The sequence below is a fragment of the Pantherophis guttatus genome, chromosome 1 (assembly GCF_059756535.1).
Source record: "Pantherophis guttatus breed Tessera chromosome 1, ASM5975653v1, whole genome shotgun sequence".
NCBI lineage: Eukaryota > Metazoa > Chordata > Lepidosauria > Squamata > Colubridae > Pantherophis > Pantherophis guttatus.
In genome coordinates this window covers 120,533,406-120,556,917 of record NC_142063.1, presented here as the reverse complement: position 1 = coordinate 120,556,917, position 23,512 = coordinate 120,533,406, and the positions used below count along the sequence as shown (strand labels likewise).

General features: G+C 39.1%; 1 protein-coding gene across 22 annotated transcripts in view; it reads right to left on the bottom strand.

The window, feature by feature from the left end:
- TNS1 (tensin 1) overlaps positions 1 to 23,512 on the bottom strand; it is a 398,798-nt gene that overhangs the window by 124,136 nt on the left and 251,150 nt on the right. For all 22 annotated transcript variants that reach the window (XM_087881674.1, XM_034421770.3, XM_087881677.1 and 19 more), the window contains one exon: positions 14,232 to 14,270. In XM_087881674.1, coding sequence (XP_087737800.1) covers positions 14,232 to 14,270 — 39 coding nt within the window. The remainder of the gene's footprint in view (positions 1 to 14,231; positions 14,271 to 23,512) is intronic.

Below are 23,512 nucleotides of genomic sequence, written 5' to 3'. Positions count from 1 at the left end.
ATGGCACATAACTGATGTCCTAGAAAACTGGAAGAGTTTGTTTCTAAAAGCTCCCGATCATTGATTACAAAACACTACAACTCTACCCACATGGGTATTTTTAAACAGCCGGATGGCTGAGCTCAGACTATTATGTTTGCAGATTGAATGCATGGTAAAGTGGGATAACAGCACAGCAAGCACAGGTTTTGGCATTTCTACAACACTGTTTGTCCTGAGATGCTGTGGCAGTACAGAAATAAGCCCTATTTCCAGGAGCAAGAGCATGCTTCTCCTTTTATGGGTAAAGCATTATGCACAGTATTTGGTTCGCTTGCAGGTTCAGTCCCAAGTTTGTCCAGTTAAAAACAACTTGGGGTTAATGTTGAGAATTTAGAAAACTACTGCTAGGTCAGAACAGACAGTACAAAACTGGAGGGAATTTTGTGACTATTGAAAAATTTACTTCAAAACAACTTAATTCCTTATCTTCACTTATGCCAGTCAAAGTTTATAATAAGGCGTGCCCAATCTGACACAACTGTGACCTACAATAAGGGGAGTTTCTCCCCCCTTTAGAAAACCAGCTATTTTGTGAACAATGACATCCATTTACAAATAAGAAAATCCAACAATAAAATCCATATTTTTATGGATGTGGTGGGGTGGGGTGGGGTGGGGTGGGGTGGGGTGGAATGGAATGGAATGGAATGGAATGGAATGGAATGGAATGGAATAGAATAGAATAGAATAGAATAGAATAGAATAGAATAGAATAGAATAGAATAGAATAGAATAGAATAGAATAGAATAGAATAGAATAGAATAGAATAGGATTTGGCCAACAGAGATTGGATACACAAGGAAATTGTCTCTAGTGCAAAAGCTCTCAATGTACATGCAAAGCAACAGAGTAATAATAATCATAACAATGATATCAATAAGAAGGGGTAGTAGAGGAGACGAGAAGGATAATAATACTACAGTCAGATAACATGGGTTTTGACATAGAACAATATTGTGAGGATTAGGTGTTCAGCAGAGTGATGGCACGAGAGAAAACCTGCCTGCGTCTAGTTGTTTTGGCATGCAATGCCCTATAGAAGCGTCCTGAGGGGAAAAGTTGAAACAGGATGTGAGGGGTCTGTAGATATTTTCTCAGCTCCTCCTTCTTACCCTCGAAATATTCAGGTCTATGGAAGGCAGGCTGGTTACAACTTTTTTTTTTGTAGTCCTAACTATCTGTTGGAGTCTGTACCTGTCCTGTTTAGTTGCTATACCAAACCAGACAGTTATAGAAGTACAAATGACAGACTCAATAATACCTCCTATAGAACTTTATTAATAGCTCCTGGGGCAGCCTGAACCTCTTCAGTTGATGCAGGAATAACATTCTTTGTTGTGCCTTTGTAATGATGGTTCTAATCTTAGGTGTCCATTTTGAGTCCTGGGAGATTATAGAACCCAAAAACCTGAAAGGATTCTACTTCTGATACTGTGTTGTTGAATATAATAAGAGGTGGTAGAACATGAGGACTCTCTAAAATCCAAAATCATATTGCAAGATACCTGGGAATAAGTGGGGTAACACAAATGGGAAAAGCCTGTTTAAAAATATTACCCATAAACCTGCAAATGTTTTTCGGCTGACTATACCAAATGCTTTCTGTTTTTTCAGACTGCCTGATTACCCCAAGTTCTCCCTCAATATGAGTAGCATTTACAAAGCTCATACATATGGTATCCTTAAACAGATAATTTAAAGATGCTGCAGGCAAGAACAACCTTTTATAATATTAAGCCTGAAACATAATTGTGGTTACTATTCCTTGATCAAGACATTTCATGTTATCTTAACTCTGAAAAGATGGCTAACCTGAGGTTCTCTCTCTCTTCACCCTACAAACATTGAAAGGCTTTACAAAAAACATAGAAGCATTCCTTCTATTATGGGAATTTCTCTTTATCTAGTGCAACTTCTCTGTTGTAAACTGAAGTAGTCTTCCATATTCTGGGCTGTTTTTTACTCATTAGGTTAATCCCAGTTATGTAGGTTATGAGGATGAGGGCATTTGTTTATTCACTTTTTTACTTTATGTGCATGCCACCCAATTTGAAAAGTTTCTGCAAAACTATTTCCATGGGCAGCTGAAATGCATGACAAGAAATTTAGAAAGATGCCTTGCCAGACTTTTGATCCATTCTAGCCTAATGCTGTCAGCACTACCATGAATGGTATTTCAGGGTTTCAGTTTGAAGGATCTCTCAGTTTTTAGTTAGAAAGTTCAGGAACTGAATTTAGAAAAATAATAAAAAAATATAAAGAAGCCACTTCTTTATATTCTTTCTTTCTTTCTTTCTCTTTCTTTTTCTTTCACTTTTAGCTTTCTCTTTGTTTTCTTTCTTTTTATTAACTTGTATTAGTTTTTATTCTTCTTTCAAAAATACTTTTAATAAAATTATTTAAAAAGAAGGAATTGAATTTAGGACTTTTTGCAATGGTTTTGTTTTACAATGGAACTATAGCAGTCTGGCAGCTTCTTTTCAGATATTAGAACAATATTTAAGACCATTTTATTTGGAAGTAGCTTTATTATTGGCTAACCAAACCATTTCTCTTATTCTTTCAGCTGTCCTTTAATTTCATTGTAATATAACTCAGATATTGTTTCTCTGGGATATTTATGAGATGCTATTGCCTTTTTTAATAATGCACTCATAGCAGTCAAAGCATGAGTAATATTAAAATTAATACCTAAAAGATGGTTTATTAAAAACCATCTTGACAGTTACGGTAATTACAAAATCATTACTTTAACAAAACAAATCAGTAAGCAAATAAATACAATTTCTTCCTTTCAAGAGGCTTCTGCTTGGTTCTTTGCCCAGAATGTTGTTAAATGTTCCATGCATAATGCAATTAACCACCTGAAGTTTGATGATGTAAAGTTGCATGCGGTCCTAGCTCACCCAAACTACTTCTAAAAACTGGTTCCTCTTTGCTCAGTTGATACAAATAACAAAAGCACTTGGGCTCACTGGTATTGAAGGTACTTGTACTTCTCCAAGCCAGCAATCATAAAATGTCAACCATGCCTAAAGATATTTGGAGGCTTTCAATGGCCCAGTGTTTTCTGTGGTTTATGTGCTGTGCTGTCAGAGTCTTGGTTAAAATGGAAATACTAAAAATAAAGCTTTACACATTAAATTCTGCAACAGTTCCAGGTTCCACTTAGTGTTTTAAAATTCCCTGTTGTGTGCATACATTAAGGCCTCTTTTGTAAGATTTTCCTCATAGCTAGTTTATCAAACTTTTAATTGTTATTTTTTTTAAGCAAGTCAATTCTTCTTTAGTTCAGCTATTGCTTCGCCCATACATCTTGTGCACACTGCTACAGCTACTGTAAATCATGTCTTAAATTCCCCAGAATTAGTCCTAAATCCTTTGGCTTCTGCTAGTAAGAAGGAGGATTGAGTCAGTGTTTATCATTCTTGTTCAGTTCAAGTTCATTATTTGCAGCCTCAGTACCTTCCTGTTCTTTCTGTTCGAAGTTCAGAACAATGTATCACAAAATGAAGGTGCATCCATTGCATGGAAGAATAGATGGAGTTGACTCAATATCCTGCAAATTCCTGCCAGGCTCTCCATATCTCAACTCCAACCAATAAAATTTAGACATGCAAGACCAAAGGAATGCTCCAAACGGAACGCTCCTGTTGCTATCAGACAAAGGCCATGAGGCAGTTATTCTATCTTTCCTCTCTTGAACAGATTTTCTGGGAAAGGATAAAAAAAGTGGGGAAATGAACAGGAAAATAAGAAGACTAGAAATAGCAGATAACACTGTCTGCACTATCAAAAATGAATATATGTAGCACAGCTCTATAACCAAATCAAGGAACCAGTAAGGAGATAAACACCAATCAAGCAGAAAACAATACTCTAATCAAGGAACTACCAAGGAAAAAAAACCCGTATCCTCACCAACACTGGCAAGGGAAGTTACTGTATAGAAATAGGGAGCAAACCCCACACCAACTAGCACTGATGATATTACCTAGTCAGATAATGGAATGTTTTGCAAGCAAATAGCCAAGCTCAGAGAATACAAAGGACTCCACTGTCTGCATGGCCAATAAATTTCATGAATAAGTGCAAAGCAAGTCATCTACACCCATGACATTTGCACTGATCCAGCATGTATGCTGCTTATTCTGCCTCCCAGCCATTAAATTGCTCTGCTTCATTCATATACAGTATCTATACTTTACACTAAAAGCAATAACCATGATTGCATGTGTTGAGGACAGTGCCTGGCTATAAAACCATAAAACCGTTTGATAATTTTATTAGCTATCCTCCTATTGGCTGGCTTGAATGTATTACAGTGTTTCCTGTTTGCTTTCATTGTCCTGAGATTAGCAGGTGTGAAGATGATTTCGCAGATCAATTCAAAACACCCTATATGGATTGTAGGAACACTATCATGTAAGTATCCCTAAAAGCATCTTCAGGCAAGAAAAATGTAATGATCTGAGTTCCTGAATATGTGATCCTGCCTTGGCTTACAATTACTCACAATGTAATTGACATTCTTTCCTGCCCGCCCCCCCCCCCCCAAAATGTTGGTCTTTTTTTCTCCCTGTAAATCACAGATTAATTCTGTGAACGGATACATTTCAACCCTATGCATTTAAAAATATGCAAGACAAATTCAGGAGGAGGCGTTGATCTCATAGGATCATCGCTTTCATCTCCATGCAACATGGAGTTTTCAGGTAAATTATAAACAGGTGAAAATTCAACAACAGGAGGCAGGGACCTGTGCCAATACTGCAGGATGGGAAGAAAAGAAAAGGGATGTCTATTTCAGGAGAAGAGCCTTTACTAAGGGAACCATGGTTCCTAAACATTAGGAATTTGGTGCCGTAGGTGCTTTCAAGAAGACCAATCCCTTATTTAGGTTGGGAAGCAGAATTAGAACTCTGCTCATGTCAAGGAACTCTCAACATGACAACATTCTGTCTATATTATTAGAGCATGACAGTTACCCTTGGACTTGGGACAGATCTCCAGAGCAAGTTCTCCAGGAGAACTTCTAACATCTCGCCGTTTCCTTGTCAAACCCACAATAACGGTTCCAAAGTGACTAGAGCATGTGCCTTCTACAGATAAACTTCCATGTCATACTGGAAAGTATTCTCAAGGACCCACATCTGGCATGTTTAATATTTAAAGATGCCAGTATGTTTACAAAGATTAATCTTGTACTGAGATAATAAGAAGCAAGTCAGTTATGGAAATAGCCTTACAGGGCATCTTGCCAAGAGAAGCTTGAAACCCTCATGCATCATAAATAAAAGCCACATTTTGGGAAGAAATGTTGGAATTTGGAGGAACATTGAATTTATCTGGGGTTTCAGCAGATTTTCCATAAGCATCAGAAGACATGTTCCATACGATAACTTGCCTAGTTCTCTTTCTGCAAATAAACCATTACATCCCCCAAAACAATCTCAATGGTAGCAAACCAGTTTCCCAAATTAGATGCTTCTGGCAAAGGATCACAGCATATTTGGAAGACTTCCATACAGTCACCAAAAATGGAGACGCACTTATCTCAAGTTGCCAGAGTAGAACATTAAAAGTTGGGTTTTGCCTCTTCTACCTGTTCTGTTCATTGATATAATTGTAAGATAAAGCAATTCTACTTCTATACTTTGCATTGCTAAATGGAGTTTCTGAGATAGACACCTCTTTTTTTTTATTATCAACTCCAATAATGAAAGATACATGGCCTCTGAATAAAGCCATTCCATTTTGCTGCTATGCAATTATCAGGGCAATAACAAATAAATATGTTAAGAGAAAGCACATTATATCTTTGATTATAGTGCGGCAGATACTGATTCACAGTTGCCCTCTTTTAGCAGCAAATGCCTGCTTCCTTAGCTGCGATATGAAGTTGTGGTCAAGATGCTTACTGGGCCCTTAAATTGGAATCTAGGCTGACATGCAGGTTCATCTTGTAATGCAGATAGAGCAACCCACAGGACATGGGCTGCCACTCCCTCCCTTTCTGTTTCTGGAAAGATATGGGGCAAATGAGGAATTGCGTCACCTAGAGGTGACACATGGACCAACCACTGAAGACACCTGCTCCCCTTTGTATCCTCAACATCCTAAGACTGCTTCAGATTTCTCAGCTCTTTTGCAAAACTGAAACACCAACTAAGTATCTTGCAGCAACTTGAATAATAACCCAATCTCTCAACTGCATGGAGCAGAATCCCCCAAAAGATGATGATATTCCTCCAGAAAACCTCTATCTGCACTCTGCAGTTTCCCTGAAAAACTTGCCTGGATAACCACACTAATAAAAGCAAAGCTGTTTTGTTGTTGTTGTTGTTGTTGACTGGTAATCCAGGATCTACTCAATTCTGTGCTGAATGATCTAACACACATTGCTTAAGCAAGCCTACATCAGCATCCAATTTGTCATCCTGTGGTTTCCAAATGCTACCACATGGTGAAAATGCTTCCCACCTCATGAAAGGCTGTGCTTATTTTAAGTGCAAGCGTCAGAAAATGTTCATCCCCTGAACAGAGAATATTAGTAATCCCAATCAAGGACATACTTAATTTTCAGGTTTCTTCTAAAATTGGCTTTTCTATTATATAGCTGGTAAGGGGGCTGACCCAAGGATGCATCCCACCCAGCCCCACTCCCTGGGTGATCCAAGGACACCGTTTTCACTGCTAAACTCTGCTTTAGTCAGACTTGGCAGAACCAGACTGGGGCCTAAAATATGATTGGCCCAGGAAGTGGGTGGTTAAAATATGCAAGAGTTACCAAGCAATTTGAAGCTTTTGCTAAGACAGACCCCACCCTCCCAGACTCAGTGGAATATAGTCAGCCAAAAGAATCTGCCTTTGAAAGCTGGACACTTCCTATATGAAAATGAAGCAAAAAAAAAATTAAAAACCCATTGCGTTAGTATTGTTAAATTAAACTTAGTGAAATGCAATGTAATAATAATAGAAGGGCAACATTGCAAAGGAGCACCAATTTCCTTGGGGCAGGAGGAGATCCAATGTGTATACCAGCAACCTTCAATAAAAGAGATCACTCCAAGGGGCTTGCCCAAACTTACCACACAACTGAAAAATGCAGGAAAATCCAAAGTGGATGACAAGCAAGAAACAAGCATCAGCCCTTGGGATACAGTTTGCCCAGAACTATATAGAATAATTACACCCATTAAATGATCAACTGGTGTGAGCATGTACATGTGGATAATGAAAAAGACTCAGCTCTAATTTATCTAACAACCTACTTTGGCTATCTTTTCACTATTGTGCCTTGAACAGGTATCTCAAGACTCAGAGATCTTGGATACATGAGATTAATTCTGGCATCTTGATTCTGAGGAAGTGGATAGGGTGATCTGTGGGATGAATTCTACCATATGGGGTCTCAATTGATGCCCAAATTGGATCCTTCAGGAAACACAATTCAGTAGCTGGATTAAAGTGTCTTTTGGGGGAAGGATCCAGTTGATTTGGGCAAATAGTATTTCATCCCCAATCATCCTTTTTTTTAAAAAAAAAGAAAAGTTGTTCAGAAAATTGGAATACTGTATCCTAGTCGAAGCAGTTTATCTAGTTCTTTTCCGAACAGGATTCAAAACTGGACATGGAATGGAAACCAACTCCCACCATGACAGCTGAACTTTGGATGAGAGAGTGCAAATCTCCCTTTTAGACCTCCAGGTGATATCACTGATGACAATATTCTTCTGGGCTTTCTGCAAGGATTAGGAATGGAGAGCATGTTCCACTTCTTCCTAAGAAGATAATATAAGGCAGGATAATGGGAGAAAAGACACCCACAAATGTCTTATGCTCACTTATGGTTTATCTCAGAGATCATCCCTTTCCACTCTACTGCGTAACCTCTATATGAACTTGAGGAGAAGTCAGCTCAGCATGAAGCATCACCAATATGCTGATACTAACAAATTACGTGACACCATCACTAGTAGTAAAAATCTTTGCCTGGAGGTTGTGAGGAATGGGACGGGAAGAAACATGTGATACTAAATCTTGGAAAAATTGAATTTGCTGCTTATTTAGAAACTAACATTTTGCCTGATCACGGATAGCTCTCAATGGGGAAGGGAAGCATTTTGACTGACCTACTGACAGCTCCCTTTGAAAGGGAAGGCCTGTGACTTACCTCTAGATAGGCAGGTAGAGAAAGTCATTTGATGCAGGGCTAAGGCACTAGGATAGAACCTGGAAGACTGTGAGTTCTAGTCCTGCCTTAGGTATGAAACCAGCTAAGTGACTTTTTTTTTTTAGGGGACATGGTGGTTCAGTGGGTAAGATGTTGAGCTTGTCGATTGAAAGGTCGGCAATTCAGCGGTTCAAATCCCTAGTGCTGCGTAACGGGGTGAGTTCCCGTTACTTCTCCCAGCTTCTGCCAATCTAGCAGTTCGAAAGCACGTAAAAGTAAAAAAAATAGGGACCACCTTTCGTGAGAAGGTAACAGCGTTCCATGCACCTTTGACATTTAGTCATGCCGGCCACATGACCACGGAGACGTCTTCAGACAATGCTGGCTCTTCGGCTTTGAAACGGAGATGAGCACTGCTCCCTAGAGTTGGGAACAACTAGCATATATGTGCGAGGAGAACCTTTACCTTAAGTGATTTTGGGTCAGCCCCTTTTTCTCAGCCCTAGGAAGCAGGCAAAGGCAAACCACTTCCAAAATCTCAAGAAAACTACAGAGGCTTGTCTAAGAGTTCACCAGAAGTCAACAATGACTCTAAAATATCCCCTCAAAAAGACAGGTAGAAGCCAGGTCCTTGTCCACAGGTAACAAGTATGCTGGTGGTTTTAGGGAAGCTTTAACACAAGAAGTAATAGCTATGTCTGAAGATTATCAGCTAGATATAGAGAGGCTTCGGGACATTCCAGCTTCTCCTATTTGTATAACTGGTAAACCTCAATCATTCATTATGAAGTTTCCTATATTTGTTGTCAGGAATGACATTTTACAAGAAGGCCTGATCCCAATGAATAATTGAAAGGGGAGATCATAAATTTCATATTATGTTTTCCCTGATTATACTAAAGTTCAATGACACAGATGTTCAACACTATGAGAAATATTGCATGAGAAAAGAATTTTCCATATTTCACCAAGTACCCAGCCAATTTTTAAAATTATAATTATTAAGAGGCATTTAGAAAACAATATGTAATTCTGTGTAAATAAAAAATAATCTTATCCTTTTACGTTCCTGTAGAAGGGGGAGGATTATTTATTTTTTCCTGTTATTATAATTATTTCTATCCAAGCTTTTAAACTTATCTCTGTCTCTTAATTACATGTTCTTTTTCTATTCATATGACCTTGGCTAAAGGGAAATATTGCAAACAGTAGAGGTTTTTTTTAACCAATCTGTATTTCTTTTCTTCCTTTTTTTTCTCTCACTCTTCCTTGCTTTTCTTTTTTGTCTTCTAAATTTACCTTCTTTAAAAATCCATATATTTTAATGGGCTAATTGATAGAACATTTTGCCTGTTCCCTGATAGTTTTTGTAATATTTAATCATCCAGTTAGCTAATATCCTAACATTTTTGACTATAGAAAAACAGGACTTAAGAGATTTTATTTTAAATTTTATTATTTATTTTAAATTTTATTATTATTTTGCATTTTTCTTATTTTGGGAAGCAGTAGCTTGTCTTTTGATGCAATCCAGATGCAGTATGCTTGGATAAAGTAACATGCCATTTTTATTTATTGTTGGTTTTAAAACTATTTAACAGCAGTCTGGAATATTAAAGGATTTGGTGTCCAAGTATCGACCAAATTTAAGTAAAGGGATAGGAGAAGAACTGAATTTGGTTTTCTATAGTATCCCTATTTCCCCTTTTATGGAATGTTTGGAGGGAAAAAGTTTACATAAGTGACAATTCTAAACATTCAAGAAATGTCATTTTAATTAACATATCTTCTAAATTGTCTGTTGAAAAAGTATCAGAAAGATAAGTCATTTTTAAATACTTATTGCCATACATCAAGATTTAGGAAAACTTAATTTCTGTGGTCCAATCACAAATACATAATTGTTTTGAATATCTGTAAACTAATCAGCAGACCGTGTAATAGATGGAAGTGATTCAAATCAAACTTTTAATCTTTCTTAACATTTCACTACCTAAATTATATTCTCGGATTCATAATATTTTCCAAGACTACATGTCTGAATTTAGCTGAATGAATATTTTGTGTTCCCCAAAGGGAATATATACTTTCCTTTCTTCCATATAAGAGAAATTCTTTTTGGTTAAATTATTTCCTGATAGTTCATTCTTCTGTATCTAAACTTAAAGCATGTGATTCTACTACAATTTCAATCCATGCTCTTGTGATCCTTACTATTTTATCTGCTTTAAAAAGTACATGCATTCTTTACATGGTCCTTGATCTTTGCTGAACAATACAGACTTTACTAAACAGATGGAACAGGAAATGGCAGAGTTTTTTTTTTATTAACAGTGATTCAGTTACATCATTGTCTTTGATATAGACCATCTCCAAAGTATTTATCTGAGGTTGAATGATCACATATGCTGCTTATAAAATAAAGCAACAAGCTTGATTGAATTATTAGTTCATTATCCTACCCATTTCCTGACCAATATTTTACAGTTAAAGTTACAATATCTCTGTTAAAGATGAACTTAATACTGCTTTATGCTTCCAAAGTAGAATTTTATTATACTGCATCAAGCAAAGCAGAAATATTGAGAAAGAGAGACAAATGTAACGTATTCTTCAGGCAAACATAAATGTACCAGTTATTGGAGATGCAAATAGTGTGCAGATTCCCATTCTTCAGCAAAAGATGGCAAGACAGTTTGCTTTTAACAAAAAGTAAAATTATCACAAGGACCAGATTACTAATCTCGCTTCACTTTCTTAGTTTAAGAAACAGTCACTACAGATAAATCTATGAAATTGGAGAAAACTCCTGATCTTCGATGGTTCAGTATATTGTATATTGGGCCCTATAATCTCCTATTTTCCCGAGTGACTTTTTTCCCCAAATAAATCCGTTTTTCAGTTTTAATGAGGCAAATATTATAATTATTCCTAAACCAGAGAAGGATATTACCATATATTCTAATTGTCTATCACTTGCCTTGGTCAATTGGATGCTAAGGATTTTAACAGCTACAGGTAGTCCTCAACTTACAACAGTTTGGTTAGTGACCGTTCAAAGTTACAACGGCACTGAAAAAAAGTGGCTTATGACCGTTTTTCATAGTTACAATCTTTGCAGAATCCTCATGATCATGTGATCAAAATTCAGATGCTAGGCAACTGGCTTATATTTACGATGGTTGCAATGTCCCCAGGTCATGTGATCCCCTTTTGCAACCTTCTGACAATAGGGAAACCAGATTCACTTAACAACCAGGCTACTAACTTATCAACTGCAGTGATTCACTTAACAACTGTGGCAAGAAAAGATGTAAAATGGGGCAAAACTCACTTAACAAATGTCTCACTTAACAACAGAAATTTTGGGCTCAATTGTGGTCGTAAATCAAGGACTATCTGTATTTGGAACCAGTTTATCCAACTACTTCCAACTACTGTGTACCAAGCTCAGCCAGGATTTATTCAGGGTTAGGCTTCTGATTTTTATAATGTTCTTGTTTTAACTTAAAATAAACAGGATTCAGCAGCTACAGCCCTGAATGTTGAGAAAGCATTTTTGTTTGGGTTTTTTTTTTAACATGCTCTTACTTTTTTGGGAGTTTCCTCAAAAAGTTTTTGTTTGGATTAATATAATTTACTCAGATCTTGAATCATATAATTTACTCAGTTCCTAAATCAGGAATTAAGATTAATGGTGTGCCTCTCCTTTGTGAAATTTATGAGTTACATACCAAAGATGTCTTTTTTTTTAAAAAAATGGCTTAAGGACATCTTGTCTAGACAATTAAAAACACTGAAAACATTAATGTGAGTAGACTTGAGTCTAGGGAATAAAATTCCATATATAGATCACATGGTAACTTTTACAGATAGATCAAAACTCTCTATTCCTAATCTTATTTCATTAATACATGATTTTCATACCCTGATTATTCTATAAACGAGAATAAATCAGAATTTATGCCAATAGGACATTTCTCATTTCATTAATATATACGTTTCACATCTTGCCTAATTATTCTATAAAACGGAATAAATCTGAATTTATTTCCAATAGGCCACACAACAATAAGTAGTACAGTATTGTGGTTTTAGATTGTGTTCTAACCACTTTGTTTATCTTATTTATTTATTTATTTATTAATCAAATTTCTATACCGCCCTACTCCCGAAGGACTCAGGGCGGTGAACAGTCAAGATAAAATACAGATAATACAAATATTAAAAAATCCCTTAAAATTATTAAATATTTCGGCCGAAACACAGATTAAAACACCCAATTTGTAAAATCACGAATTAAAAAATTTAAAAATTTAAAAGATGGGAGTTAGGCCAGGCCAGCTTGCTGAAATAGAAAAGTTTTGAGAGCACGGCGAAACGTGCGCAGGTCCGGGATCTTCCGTATCTCTGGGGGGAGCTCGTTCCAGATGGTAGGTGCCCCCACAGAGAAGGCTCTCCCCCTGGGGGCCGCCAGTCGACACTGTTTGGCCGACGGCACCCTGAGGAGCCCCTCTCTATGGGAGCGTACTGGTCGGTGAGAGGCTATTGGTAGCAGAAGGCGGTCTCGTAGATACCCCGGTCCGATGCCATGGAGCGCTCTAAAGGTGGTAACCAAAACCTTGAAGTGCACCCGGAAGACCACCGGGAGCCAGTGCAGCTCGCGCAGGAGGGGGGTCACATGGGAGCGCCACGTCGCTCCCATAACCACCCGCGCGGCCGCATTCTGGACCAGCTGGAGCCTCCGGGTGCTCCTCAAGGGGAGCCCCACGTAGAGAGCATTGCAGTAGTCCAAGCGGGAAGTAACGAGAGCATGAGTGACCGTATTTAACGAGTCCCGATCCAGAAAGGGACGCAACTGGCGAATCAGGCGGACCTGATAAAAAGTCCCCCTGGCCACGGCCGTCATGTGCTCTTCTAAAGACAGCCGTGAGTCCAGAAGGACACCCAGGTTGCGAACCCTCTTCGTGGGGGCCAGTGACTCGCCCCCAATAGTCAGTGATGGCACCAACTGACTATATCGGGATGTCGGAAACCACAGCCACTCGGTCTTGGATGGGTTGAGCCTGAGTCTGTTTCTCCCCATCCAGATCCGCACGGCCTCCAGGCACCGGGACATCACTTCAAGGGCATCATTGGGGTGGTCCGGGGTGGAGATGTACAGCTGAGTATCATCAGCGTATTGGTGGTACTTCACCCCGAAACCACGGATGATCTCACCCAGCGGCTTCACATAAATGTTGAACAGAAGGGGCGAGAGGACCGACCCTTGTGGCACTCCACATATAAGAGGCCTTGGCATGGAGTAAATCTAGATCAATATTCGAATAGCCCAGTTCAACAGTTCACAATAAGTCATTGCGTTTTTACCAATATAATAACGGCTGGACAATCTTCACAGCCCTAATGTGATAACAAAAGCAAGATGCCAAATTGAATTCAATTGGTATAATTCTGTTTGCAGAACCAAAAAGTATAACGCATAGGAGAGATCCAGCAGGTTGACAGAGAAGACCAATTAGAAACCCTACTGCATAATGAGAAATGTGCTTCCATCACCCATTACACATACTGAAAATATGTGTACACCAGTAAATATGCAAACTGTGCAATATTCATCTGTAATTAAATTCTGAAAACAAGTATAGGAAAATTCCTGCTTTTCTTTAGTTTTCATGTTTTAATGGAAAGATATACAGATCTTGTTTGTATGCAGCCAATTCTTTGGTATGAAATGTGGAGTTGCTGGGGGTTTTCTGTATTTTCTCCATTGATCGTATTTTTGGAAACATTCAGGAAAATCTATTAAAAATGAAGAACATACAAACTTGCAGCAGAGTTTGCATGCATATATGTACTTTTCCAACAAGTTGTTGTCTCTTCTAATTCCTAAACTTCACCTACCTACTTTCATCTCAACAATTAAGTGCTTTAGGCAATTTTCTGGGCAGAAAAATGAGATACAATAGATAAAAGCAAGGGACAAAGAAAAAGAAAAGGAAACACACTTACCAGCTCATGATTGCCAGCAGGCATGCAAGGTGTGGCAGCCTAAAAGAGCAAGACACAAAGGAGACCCAACATTAGCAGTCATAACACAGAAAAAAGCAAGATAACATGCATTTCGACTGAACACTGGTACCTCCCTCTTACCATCTAACAGCAGTCACATTTACTTACGTACTTTACTTACTTACTTACTTACTTATTTACTTGATTTTTATCCCACCTTTAATAAGTAACTCAAGGGGACAAACATACATAATTCTTCCTCCTCCTCATTTTCACCCATAACAACAACCCTGTGAGGTGCGTTGAGTTGAGAGGGAGTGACTGGTTCCAAGTCACCCAGTTGGCTTTCATGCCAATGGTGGGACTAGAACTCTCACCGTCTCCTGGTTTCTACACCTCTGGCTCACCACTACACCAAACTGGCTCAACCACTGATACACCAAAATAAACCAAATACACCAAACATTGATGCTGAGCATTTCTATCTGTGCATGGAAATTATTTGCTCCCTGTAAAGTAACTGAATGTTTAGGCAGATTTTAGAATAGGTGTTTGGGAAAGGATCCAAAATGTACATTGATTGAGTGATCCACACTGTAAGAACCCGTCAAAATTTGTTTTCTCAAGCAACTGCCCAGGATTAAATCAAGGCTTATCAAGGCTGTACTCTAGAGGATTTGTTCACTAGACAACATCAGCTGCCAAGGCCAGAGGCCTAGTGTTATAAGAAAACATTACTGAGCAAAAGGGGGGATATTGCAGTTTTAACACTTAATATTTATTTATTTATTAGTTTTTTTTTCCAATTTTAAATAAAACAACTACAGTGCTTGACAATAAGGCAGGACTCTGGCAATTTACAAATATGGGCTTTGATGAGATCCTGAACCCCATTTTTTTCATCTTTTATTACCAAATTTTACTGGCAGTTTTCAAAAACATCCCAATGCATGGCTGACAAATAATAGTAGTAATTGTAGTACTAATAAAAATAGCACCTATGTGCTATTATATAATACCATGAAAACAGAAGCAAACATGAATTATTAAAAAAAAATGTTACACAAAAAATAAAAGTAGAATAAAATCCAATGGGAAATTTCAACCTGTTTGGGGAAAACCACTGTGTCGGTCTCTTGCCTATCGTATCTTTGAGTTGCACACAAAAAAAAGTGTTGCATCTAGCCACCAAAACCTATTACTATTATATTTATATCCTATGAAATTCAACGAGGCTTACATTCATTCAGTCTTCCCTTCTTTTTATTTTCAGAATGGGAAGATGATGAAAGGGAGTGTATGATGGCTCCAAAATCATTCAATGAAATCTGTGGTGGTATGCGGACATACACCAAGTACATCCTGATCTTCTAGGAAGCAGTAAAGAGATGGAGAAGTCCAGTGAATATTTTTGTACTGGTATTTCTAACATTCTAAAATATAATACTGATCTGCATTATATATCCTTTTGAATACCAGCATACCTTGCTCACGAGATGAACTATTTCACATTCCCACCCCCCAAAAAAATGTTGTTTCAGATCAATGTTCAGAAAACATCTCTGCAATCTCTTTCATATCGGTTTGTTTCACGGTACCACTCTAAATCAACAAACAAACCTACTACATCTTGCAGCCATGACTACTTCTTAAGATGAAGAACATAAAGACTAATTCTTAAGATAAAGAAATATATAAAAAAATAACTGTGGTGTGAAGGCCCTGAATTCCACTAGAACACGTGATAGTCAGAGACCTGAAGAACCCTGGATTGTGGATCATAAGAGTGGTTTAGCTTTTGATACCGTGTTAACCCAAAAATAAGACCCTGTCTTATATTTTTTTGAACCCTGAAATAAGTGCTTGGTCTTATTGCCATGCGCTCAAAAGCCCGATTGGGTTTATTATCGGGGGATGTCCTATTTTGGGGAAAACAGGGTATGAATTTGTTAGCCATTTATCCCTGCATCATCTCAGAGTTGACAAATAACTCTGACACATGCATATCATAAGAAAGTAATCAAAGGTATGTTATTAGCATTAATATTTAAATACTGAGTTTTCTTCACTAGGGTTCTTGATTTTGAAGCAACCGATGAGGGTTGCTGTTTTCTTCCTCAGCCAACATTAACTATGAATTGCAGGGAATTCTTTGGGGGATGGGAGTTAAGAGTTAAAAGGATGTTTCCCTATTGCCTTCCTAGCACAGGGGCTCTCTAGAAGAGCAAGAAGGCCTCTTCCCCAACACAGCTAGCTCCTCCGATCCCCAGAGGCCCCTTTATGTGGAAAAACTATTTGAGTGCTAAAATAAGTAATAATAAAAAAGAAAGTTGGCCTCAACTAAGAGAAGTCTCATATCCACTTAATTGAACCCCCATGCTATAAGAATGCTTGTAGAACAAAAGGGGACAGGGGAGGTGTGTTTTTTTTTCCACAAATGCCATGTAAACATCAAGTCCAGCCAAACTTCCATTTCAATCATTTCCAGAGGCAACTGCATTTGGCCTTTTGGTCCTTGGGAGATGTTCTTCTATAATGTGCCAGTTCTTTTCTCTCTCTTTTTTTTTTCCCCCTTCCTTTTTTTGTACTGGAAACTGCTTACAATCTTTACTGTTTACAGAAAGAAATAATGAAGTTATTGACTTCCAAACAGCAGAGGGCATCAATAGATTAGCTTGCGAAAGAACATGAAATCTAACCACATTTTGTTTTACAAATTGCTCTTGCAACTTCATTAATAGATGCAGGTTCATTTGCCAGATTTGGTAGGTATGTCTGGCTACATGGTCAGGCAACCATGTATCTTCTGAGCAGCAGTAAAAAACCCCCTCCCCCCGGTTTTATCTGGCTCGCCGAACCAGTAGCTCCAGCGGTGGGAGGCTCGGGCCACCCACCGGGACATCATTACATCCCATTTTTTTACTATCCACACATGTGCAGAAGAGGCGTGTCTCCCACGCACTCCCGTTCCTGAACCAATAGCGAAGGTAAGTGGATTTCACCACTGCTTCTGAGCATGATTGAAGGCAACACAACAGCAAAGACATTATGTCTACTCCCATCACCCCATTTCACAGTACTATATGTCCTGTCACCCTAATGCCTTATGTCAGGGGGTCAGAGACGCTTGGGGGGGGGGAGGAAGCAATGTCATCACAAGGAGTTCATGAAGGCTTGAAGAAATGTTATGATTTAAACCTTGAGTTAAGACCTGGGGGGAGGGGTGTCGGTGGCCACAAAAATTTTAAAAGGGGTCCCTGATGAAGAAATGGTTAAGAACCACTGCCTTATGTCCTCACTCATTCAGTACCCAGAAAGGTATTCTTAGAGCCTTACATCTCATTATGGTATCAACCTATCTCAATTTTTTTGTGTTTTCTCTTTTCTCCTCTTCTTTGTACTGGCAGTCCAGAAATATAAAAGTGAAGTGATCTGTTTAGGACAGAGTTCCCCAACCTTTTCGTCTTTTGGGGGGTGGGAATGGTTCTTGTGCACAGTGGACAAGCGTGTGCATATGCACAGCTCTATTTGTGCAAGCAGCGGGCGCACACACATATTGCTCACACAAATGGGGCATATGCACACACCCTCACTGCTTGTGCAAGTGGGAATGTGCATGCTCACCCACCACTTCCACTGCCCAGTTCCAAAAGGCTCAAGACCCACCAGTAGTGGGCCGCAGCCCAGGGGTTAGGAACCCCTGGTTTAGGAGTCTGACAAGCCACTTCTGTTTATTCAGAGCCAACAGAGATTTCCATGAGGTGCTAGAGTGGCAAGCAGGTAAAATTCTGGTGAACTGATGTTTTGTAACTGGCTAGGTCATACCAGGCAGCTATTTTGTGTGAACAGGCAAGCCCCCAAAGCAACCAATTTGTGAGAGCACTAACAACACATATTCAAAATTCCAAATGGCCCGTTCCCAAAACACTTGAAGACCTTTGATACAATAGTAATGACCAGATTTTGACACGGGGAATAAATAAATTGTTGACAACAATCTGCCAATGCCACATGCGTGTGTCATTAGCGGACTCAGCTGCCAGAAATGAATTATTACAAATGAAGTACTTTTAAATGCTGCTGTTAAATCTTTAAGAGTCTTTTAAGAGGCATTCCAATACTGAAGATCTGTGAGCGAAGCCCAGTTTTCGATGGCGTCATGGGGAGAGTGTCAGCAGTACAAAGAAAGAGCCCAATTAAACAGTATAACGTATTTCTTTTATCCATGAGTTGACTTCCATAAACAATCCCAGACTTCCCACATCACAGACTACAGAACATGGTTTCATTTAGTATACCAAACTGTATAACATCACATCTCAGACAAATAAGTAGCACTCCAAAGGACTATATAAGTGAAGACATGCATTTCCTGCCCATAAGAAGCTTACAGAGTTGAAAGGCAGTGACAGTTCATCTTAGGACACACAAGAGTTGCTTGGGCTATGAGTGGACAAATGTGTTTGCCATATAAGGGAGGCTGAAGTTGATACCAGAAGGTAAGAGCTAGTCAGTTGAAGATGGAAGAAGGAGAGATGCTTATGTTTCTTTGCTTGGTCATAGTTTTGCAGCCCTATCAGGCAACACGCTGGAGCTGGGATACCCTTAAGCAAGTGATAGTTCCAAGCAAGCAAGAGCGTGTTGCTCCATACAATGTTCTTGTTGTTTGCTGAGCTGTGCCGGGAGAGAAACCCTTCCCCCTTGCCTATAATGGAGTTATATCTTTAAAACAACAACAAAAGGGCATCACCAGACAACCACATGAAAATACAGTCTAGCAGTCCTTGAGCCAAAATAAAAGAATGCCAGCAATTTTGCTGCCCCAGCAAGCCCTTGTCTCAGGTAACAAACTTAGTGAAGAGTGCTGTCTTTACAATTTTAAATCAGTTACACAACCAGAAGAACATGGTTCTTTTTCAATGGTCTGTGCAGCACACCACTAGTCCTGTCTTCAAAACATAGGTTTAGCACTCTTCCCAGGGCACAAAATCCACATTTTAAAAAAAAATAGGTCTACCATCCTTTCAGAATACAGTAATTTAAACCTAACTATGTTAGGACTTACACAGACTGGTTATAAACAAGTAGTTCTCATTTAGTGGCCACAATTGGGACTCGGTCGTTAAGCCAGGTGGTTGCTAAGCAAAACCATGACTGTACTTATGATCTTACTTCAGCTTTCCTTTGCTATATAGAATTGCAAAAGTTGTAAATGCGAGGATTGATCATAAAGTTTCTTTTTCATCACCGTTGTAACTGGAACTAGCTAGCTTGTGACTAGTTACAAACGAGATAATCACTAAACAAGGAATGCCTGTATATAACCAGACTGTGTAAGACTTAACATGGTTCTTAGAAGTTCAGAAAACAGCATTCAGAAATTATGGAAGCAATGACCATGCATGAACCGGGTGTCTAGTCTCTCCTGCCACACAAATCAAAAATGGTCTTGGAGAAGAGCTCCTAGTGAACAGATGGGAAGGGTGTGCCCATATCAGCCTAAAATGGCCAATGGCAGTTGAGAAAATAACTGCTTCAACCATCCAGGCTCTCAATGGAGCATCTCAAATCATATTAACAACTGGGAGATACTGAAAATATTACCTAAGATATCTTTAAGCTGTCTCAGCAATGAAATGGGAATGAGATGAAGACAATGTTATGTTGCTTAACATAAAACTATCTATCAGGGCAGACTCATACTGTGAATAGGAAATAAGGTTGATCCCCAAGTTTTCAGGAATATAAAACCTAAGATGGCTTAGTTCTCAGGTTGAAACAACTGTGACACTGTATTTTTCATAACACTGAGGAGGTGCCACCATGGTGGTAGGAGCAAAGAGATGAATCCTTCATGCTAAGTTTCATTATATACTTGATAATATCCTGCTCCTGAGTTGCAGAGCACAAGGCTTTGAAAACACTATAATCGATCATTATTTGGCTTTCTATGTCCTTCAAAAAAGCATCCAGCATCTGTTCACATTCACTATTAATGCATGGATAGTAATTTAGGGAACCGAACTGTTCTGTGTTGTCTGCAAATTGAATTTCAGTTTAGGGAAGAAAAAAAAAAGCTCTTGGTTCTGCCCTTATCATGGCTAGACATATAAATAATGAGTCAAGACTTTCCTTCCTTTTTTCCCAGGTGGATCTCAGAGTCACAATTTTTGCTTGCAACATCACAATCCATTAGATTCAACAACATAGATTTGGAGCAACCCACACAAGACAAGTAACATGTCCATTTGGGGCACCTATTGGCTGGCCTAAAATTATCTGTTATGTATCGGACATCCTTAGGTGGTAGCTGTTATCATTACCTTTTCAGCTATGGCTTCTCTATTTCTACAGGTTTAATTCACCCTAGGAATGTTTTTTCATTCCCCTCTGTCCTACCAGTTTCCACGAAGTGTTTAGATGGGATTAAAACACTTAGGCGTTCCAGGTCTTTTTTGTGGTCTCCAGAAAGAGACAAAATTTCTACACTCCCACAGAACAAACAATTTGTGGGCAGATTAATTTTTTAGTGGCGAGCCACTACTAAATTATCAACATAGCAAAAGTGTATCTGGGTAACTCCCACTGACTGCAGAGAAGATGTCTTTGGCATTGGCTTTTTGATCTTTTGGGCCCAGGAAGAACCTGCCTGCCTTCTGCTAAATGAAGAGAAAGGCAGAAACGGTGAGATGATCGTACTGTTTTCCTACAGACTGCAGCAAAGTTACGGATGCTATTTGTAGCTAAGTAGCTGATAGCACTGAAAATACACAATAAAGAATGTTTCCTGAGGCGAAAACTATTTGCTGTACCCACTAAAAAACATCTCTGATAATTTACCCAAGTGACCAAACAAGGCTCATTAGGAAACATTTCCTCTCCCCTCCGCATGTAGCAACCTGCCCATCAGATGCACATTCCTGTATTATCTTCCTACTCAGGGTAGAGAAGAGGGTTTTTGCAGTCCTAATTATTTGATCTCCCTTCCCACCCAAAGGCTCCCTGCTGCCTAACTGTTCCCTGGCCAACACTGTACACATTCCAGGGTCTCTGTTTGTGTTCTCTCCTCTGTTTTGTTATGGGCTGAGTGGTTGCGGCTTTTTTTTTTTTTAACCTAATGGAGAAATGCTACCATAAAAGGGCCTACTCCTAGCCTTCAGGGCTGGCCCTGATCCACAAAGCGCAAGGAATGTTCTGCTTGGACCCACTTGTGAGTTACAAACAGGGAGAGATTTTGGCTCAAGGAAGAGGTTATGTTTACACAGCATCTCTAGGCAATTGCACAGAGGAGGCCAATGTTTCAGAAGCTATGGGGTCCTGCTGTACACCTGCATTTAGCTCCTCTCCTTCGTGATTTTTTTCTATCCATTAGGACTGATGTCTTCAAATTGTGGTTCAATCACGTGAAATTTGGGCAGCAAATAACACATTTCTTCACTGAGATAGTCTCTCTCTGGATAAAGGTAAAGGTTCCCCTCGCACATATGTGCTAGTCTTTCTGATCGACAAGCTCAGCTCTTAGTGTCTTAGCCACTGAGCCACCTAGTCAGGGCACACATTCCTTAAATAATACAATAGCTATGGGACATTACATAAACAGTGATTTCCCCTTTGTTGTGAAGTATTATGGAGCCCTAATGAAGTACCATCTCAATTCTGCAGAATTAAACAACTGTGTGTAGTTTTACATGAAGACTTATGCTACTTTTCCAAAATCATTTTTATAATAAATTAGAAGAACATGTAACAATAGAATTTCATAACCAAACTACATAGGCACACACCCACATGAAAAGCCTGGCATTCTCTCCTACAAGAATGTGGCCCAAATAATAAGGACCTTTTACGAACTTGCTTCAACTGTACATCTCTAACCTTAGATGGAAATACCATATGCTTTATTTCTGAAGATTACTCAAGTAAAATGTTAACAAAAATAAGGGGCAATGATGGTAACTTTACTAATCATACATTTGCCATTGAGGCTGATAGACAGCTATATTCACTTTTTGTAAATGGATAACGTATTTTCCCTGTATTTTGTACATACAAAACTTGCCAAGTTAGCACACAAGTATTACAGCATGAACTACTGGAAAGCATTTACTCAGATGTTAATCAAGGACTTAGAAGTGGAGCTTAAAGGACAGAGGGGAAAATAAAGGATTGTACCAAAATGCAAAATAAATTCTAAATCTCAATCCATTAATCCACTTTATAGCAACAGTGCAAAACAAAAAACCCCAACTGAGTTTGTATATTATACTCAGTAGCGTTGGAAGCTGACCAGAACTGTTCTTCCTCCCAATGAAACCATGCATTATTACATAGTTAATCCTGGTGATTCTGAAGAATCAAATGAGGCATGTTTCCCTGAAATTTATCTAACATAAAAATGTCCCACTGAGATGTCAAAAATCTATCATACAGCCTCTCTGGTCCTGCAACTATATTTACAAACTTAGTGGTAATTAATTTCCACTATATCTCATGTATTCAAGAGCCAATGAGATAAATCCTGGCAGCTTTGTCTCTTCTTCATAAAAGCATCACAATGAAACATGCTCAACAGACAAGTGGTATTCCGTACTTTTTCTAACCTGGAATTCTCCATAGTCACTGGAAATCTTAGCATTAGCCCTCTCAGTGCCTCTGGAGTATTCATCTACTGGGAGGATAAATCCTAGTCCCGTGATGGCGAACCTGTGGCACACGGAGCCATATCGGTGAGCACGCAAGTTCAGCTCCGGCGTGCATGCACGCGCCAGCCAACTGATTTTTGGGCCTTTTGGGCCCACTGGAAGTCAGGAAAAAGGCTGTTTCCGGCTTCCGGAGGGCCTCCGGGGGAGTTGGGAAGGCCATTTTTGCCCTCCCCAGCCTCCTAGAAAGGCTCTGGAGCCTGGGGAGAGCGAAAAACAGGCCTACCTTTCCATCGCATGCCAAAAGTGGGGGGAGCGCGGGGGGTCGCACATGCATGCACGGGGGGCTGGGCGCATAGAATTAAGGGTGTGGGCACGCGCACAAGTGACCCCCCTCCACGCACTCCCCCCACTTTTGGCATGCAATGGCAAAAAGGTTAGCCATCACTGCCCTAGTCTATATTGCTTTCAAAGTAAAATACATGATGGTACACAGTGATTCTGCATCTTGCTCTTACTCATAATATCTAGATATGCCTGCCTCTCCATTTATAGGAAAGTCGCACAAAATCCACAACATTCGAACTGTATAGGTTGACTTTATTACATCATTATTTCACATATCTAAAACATGTACCCTGA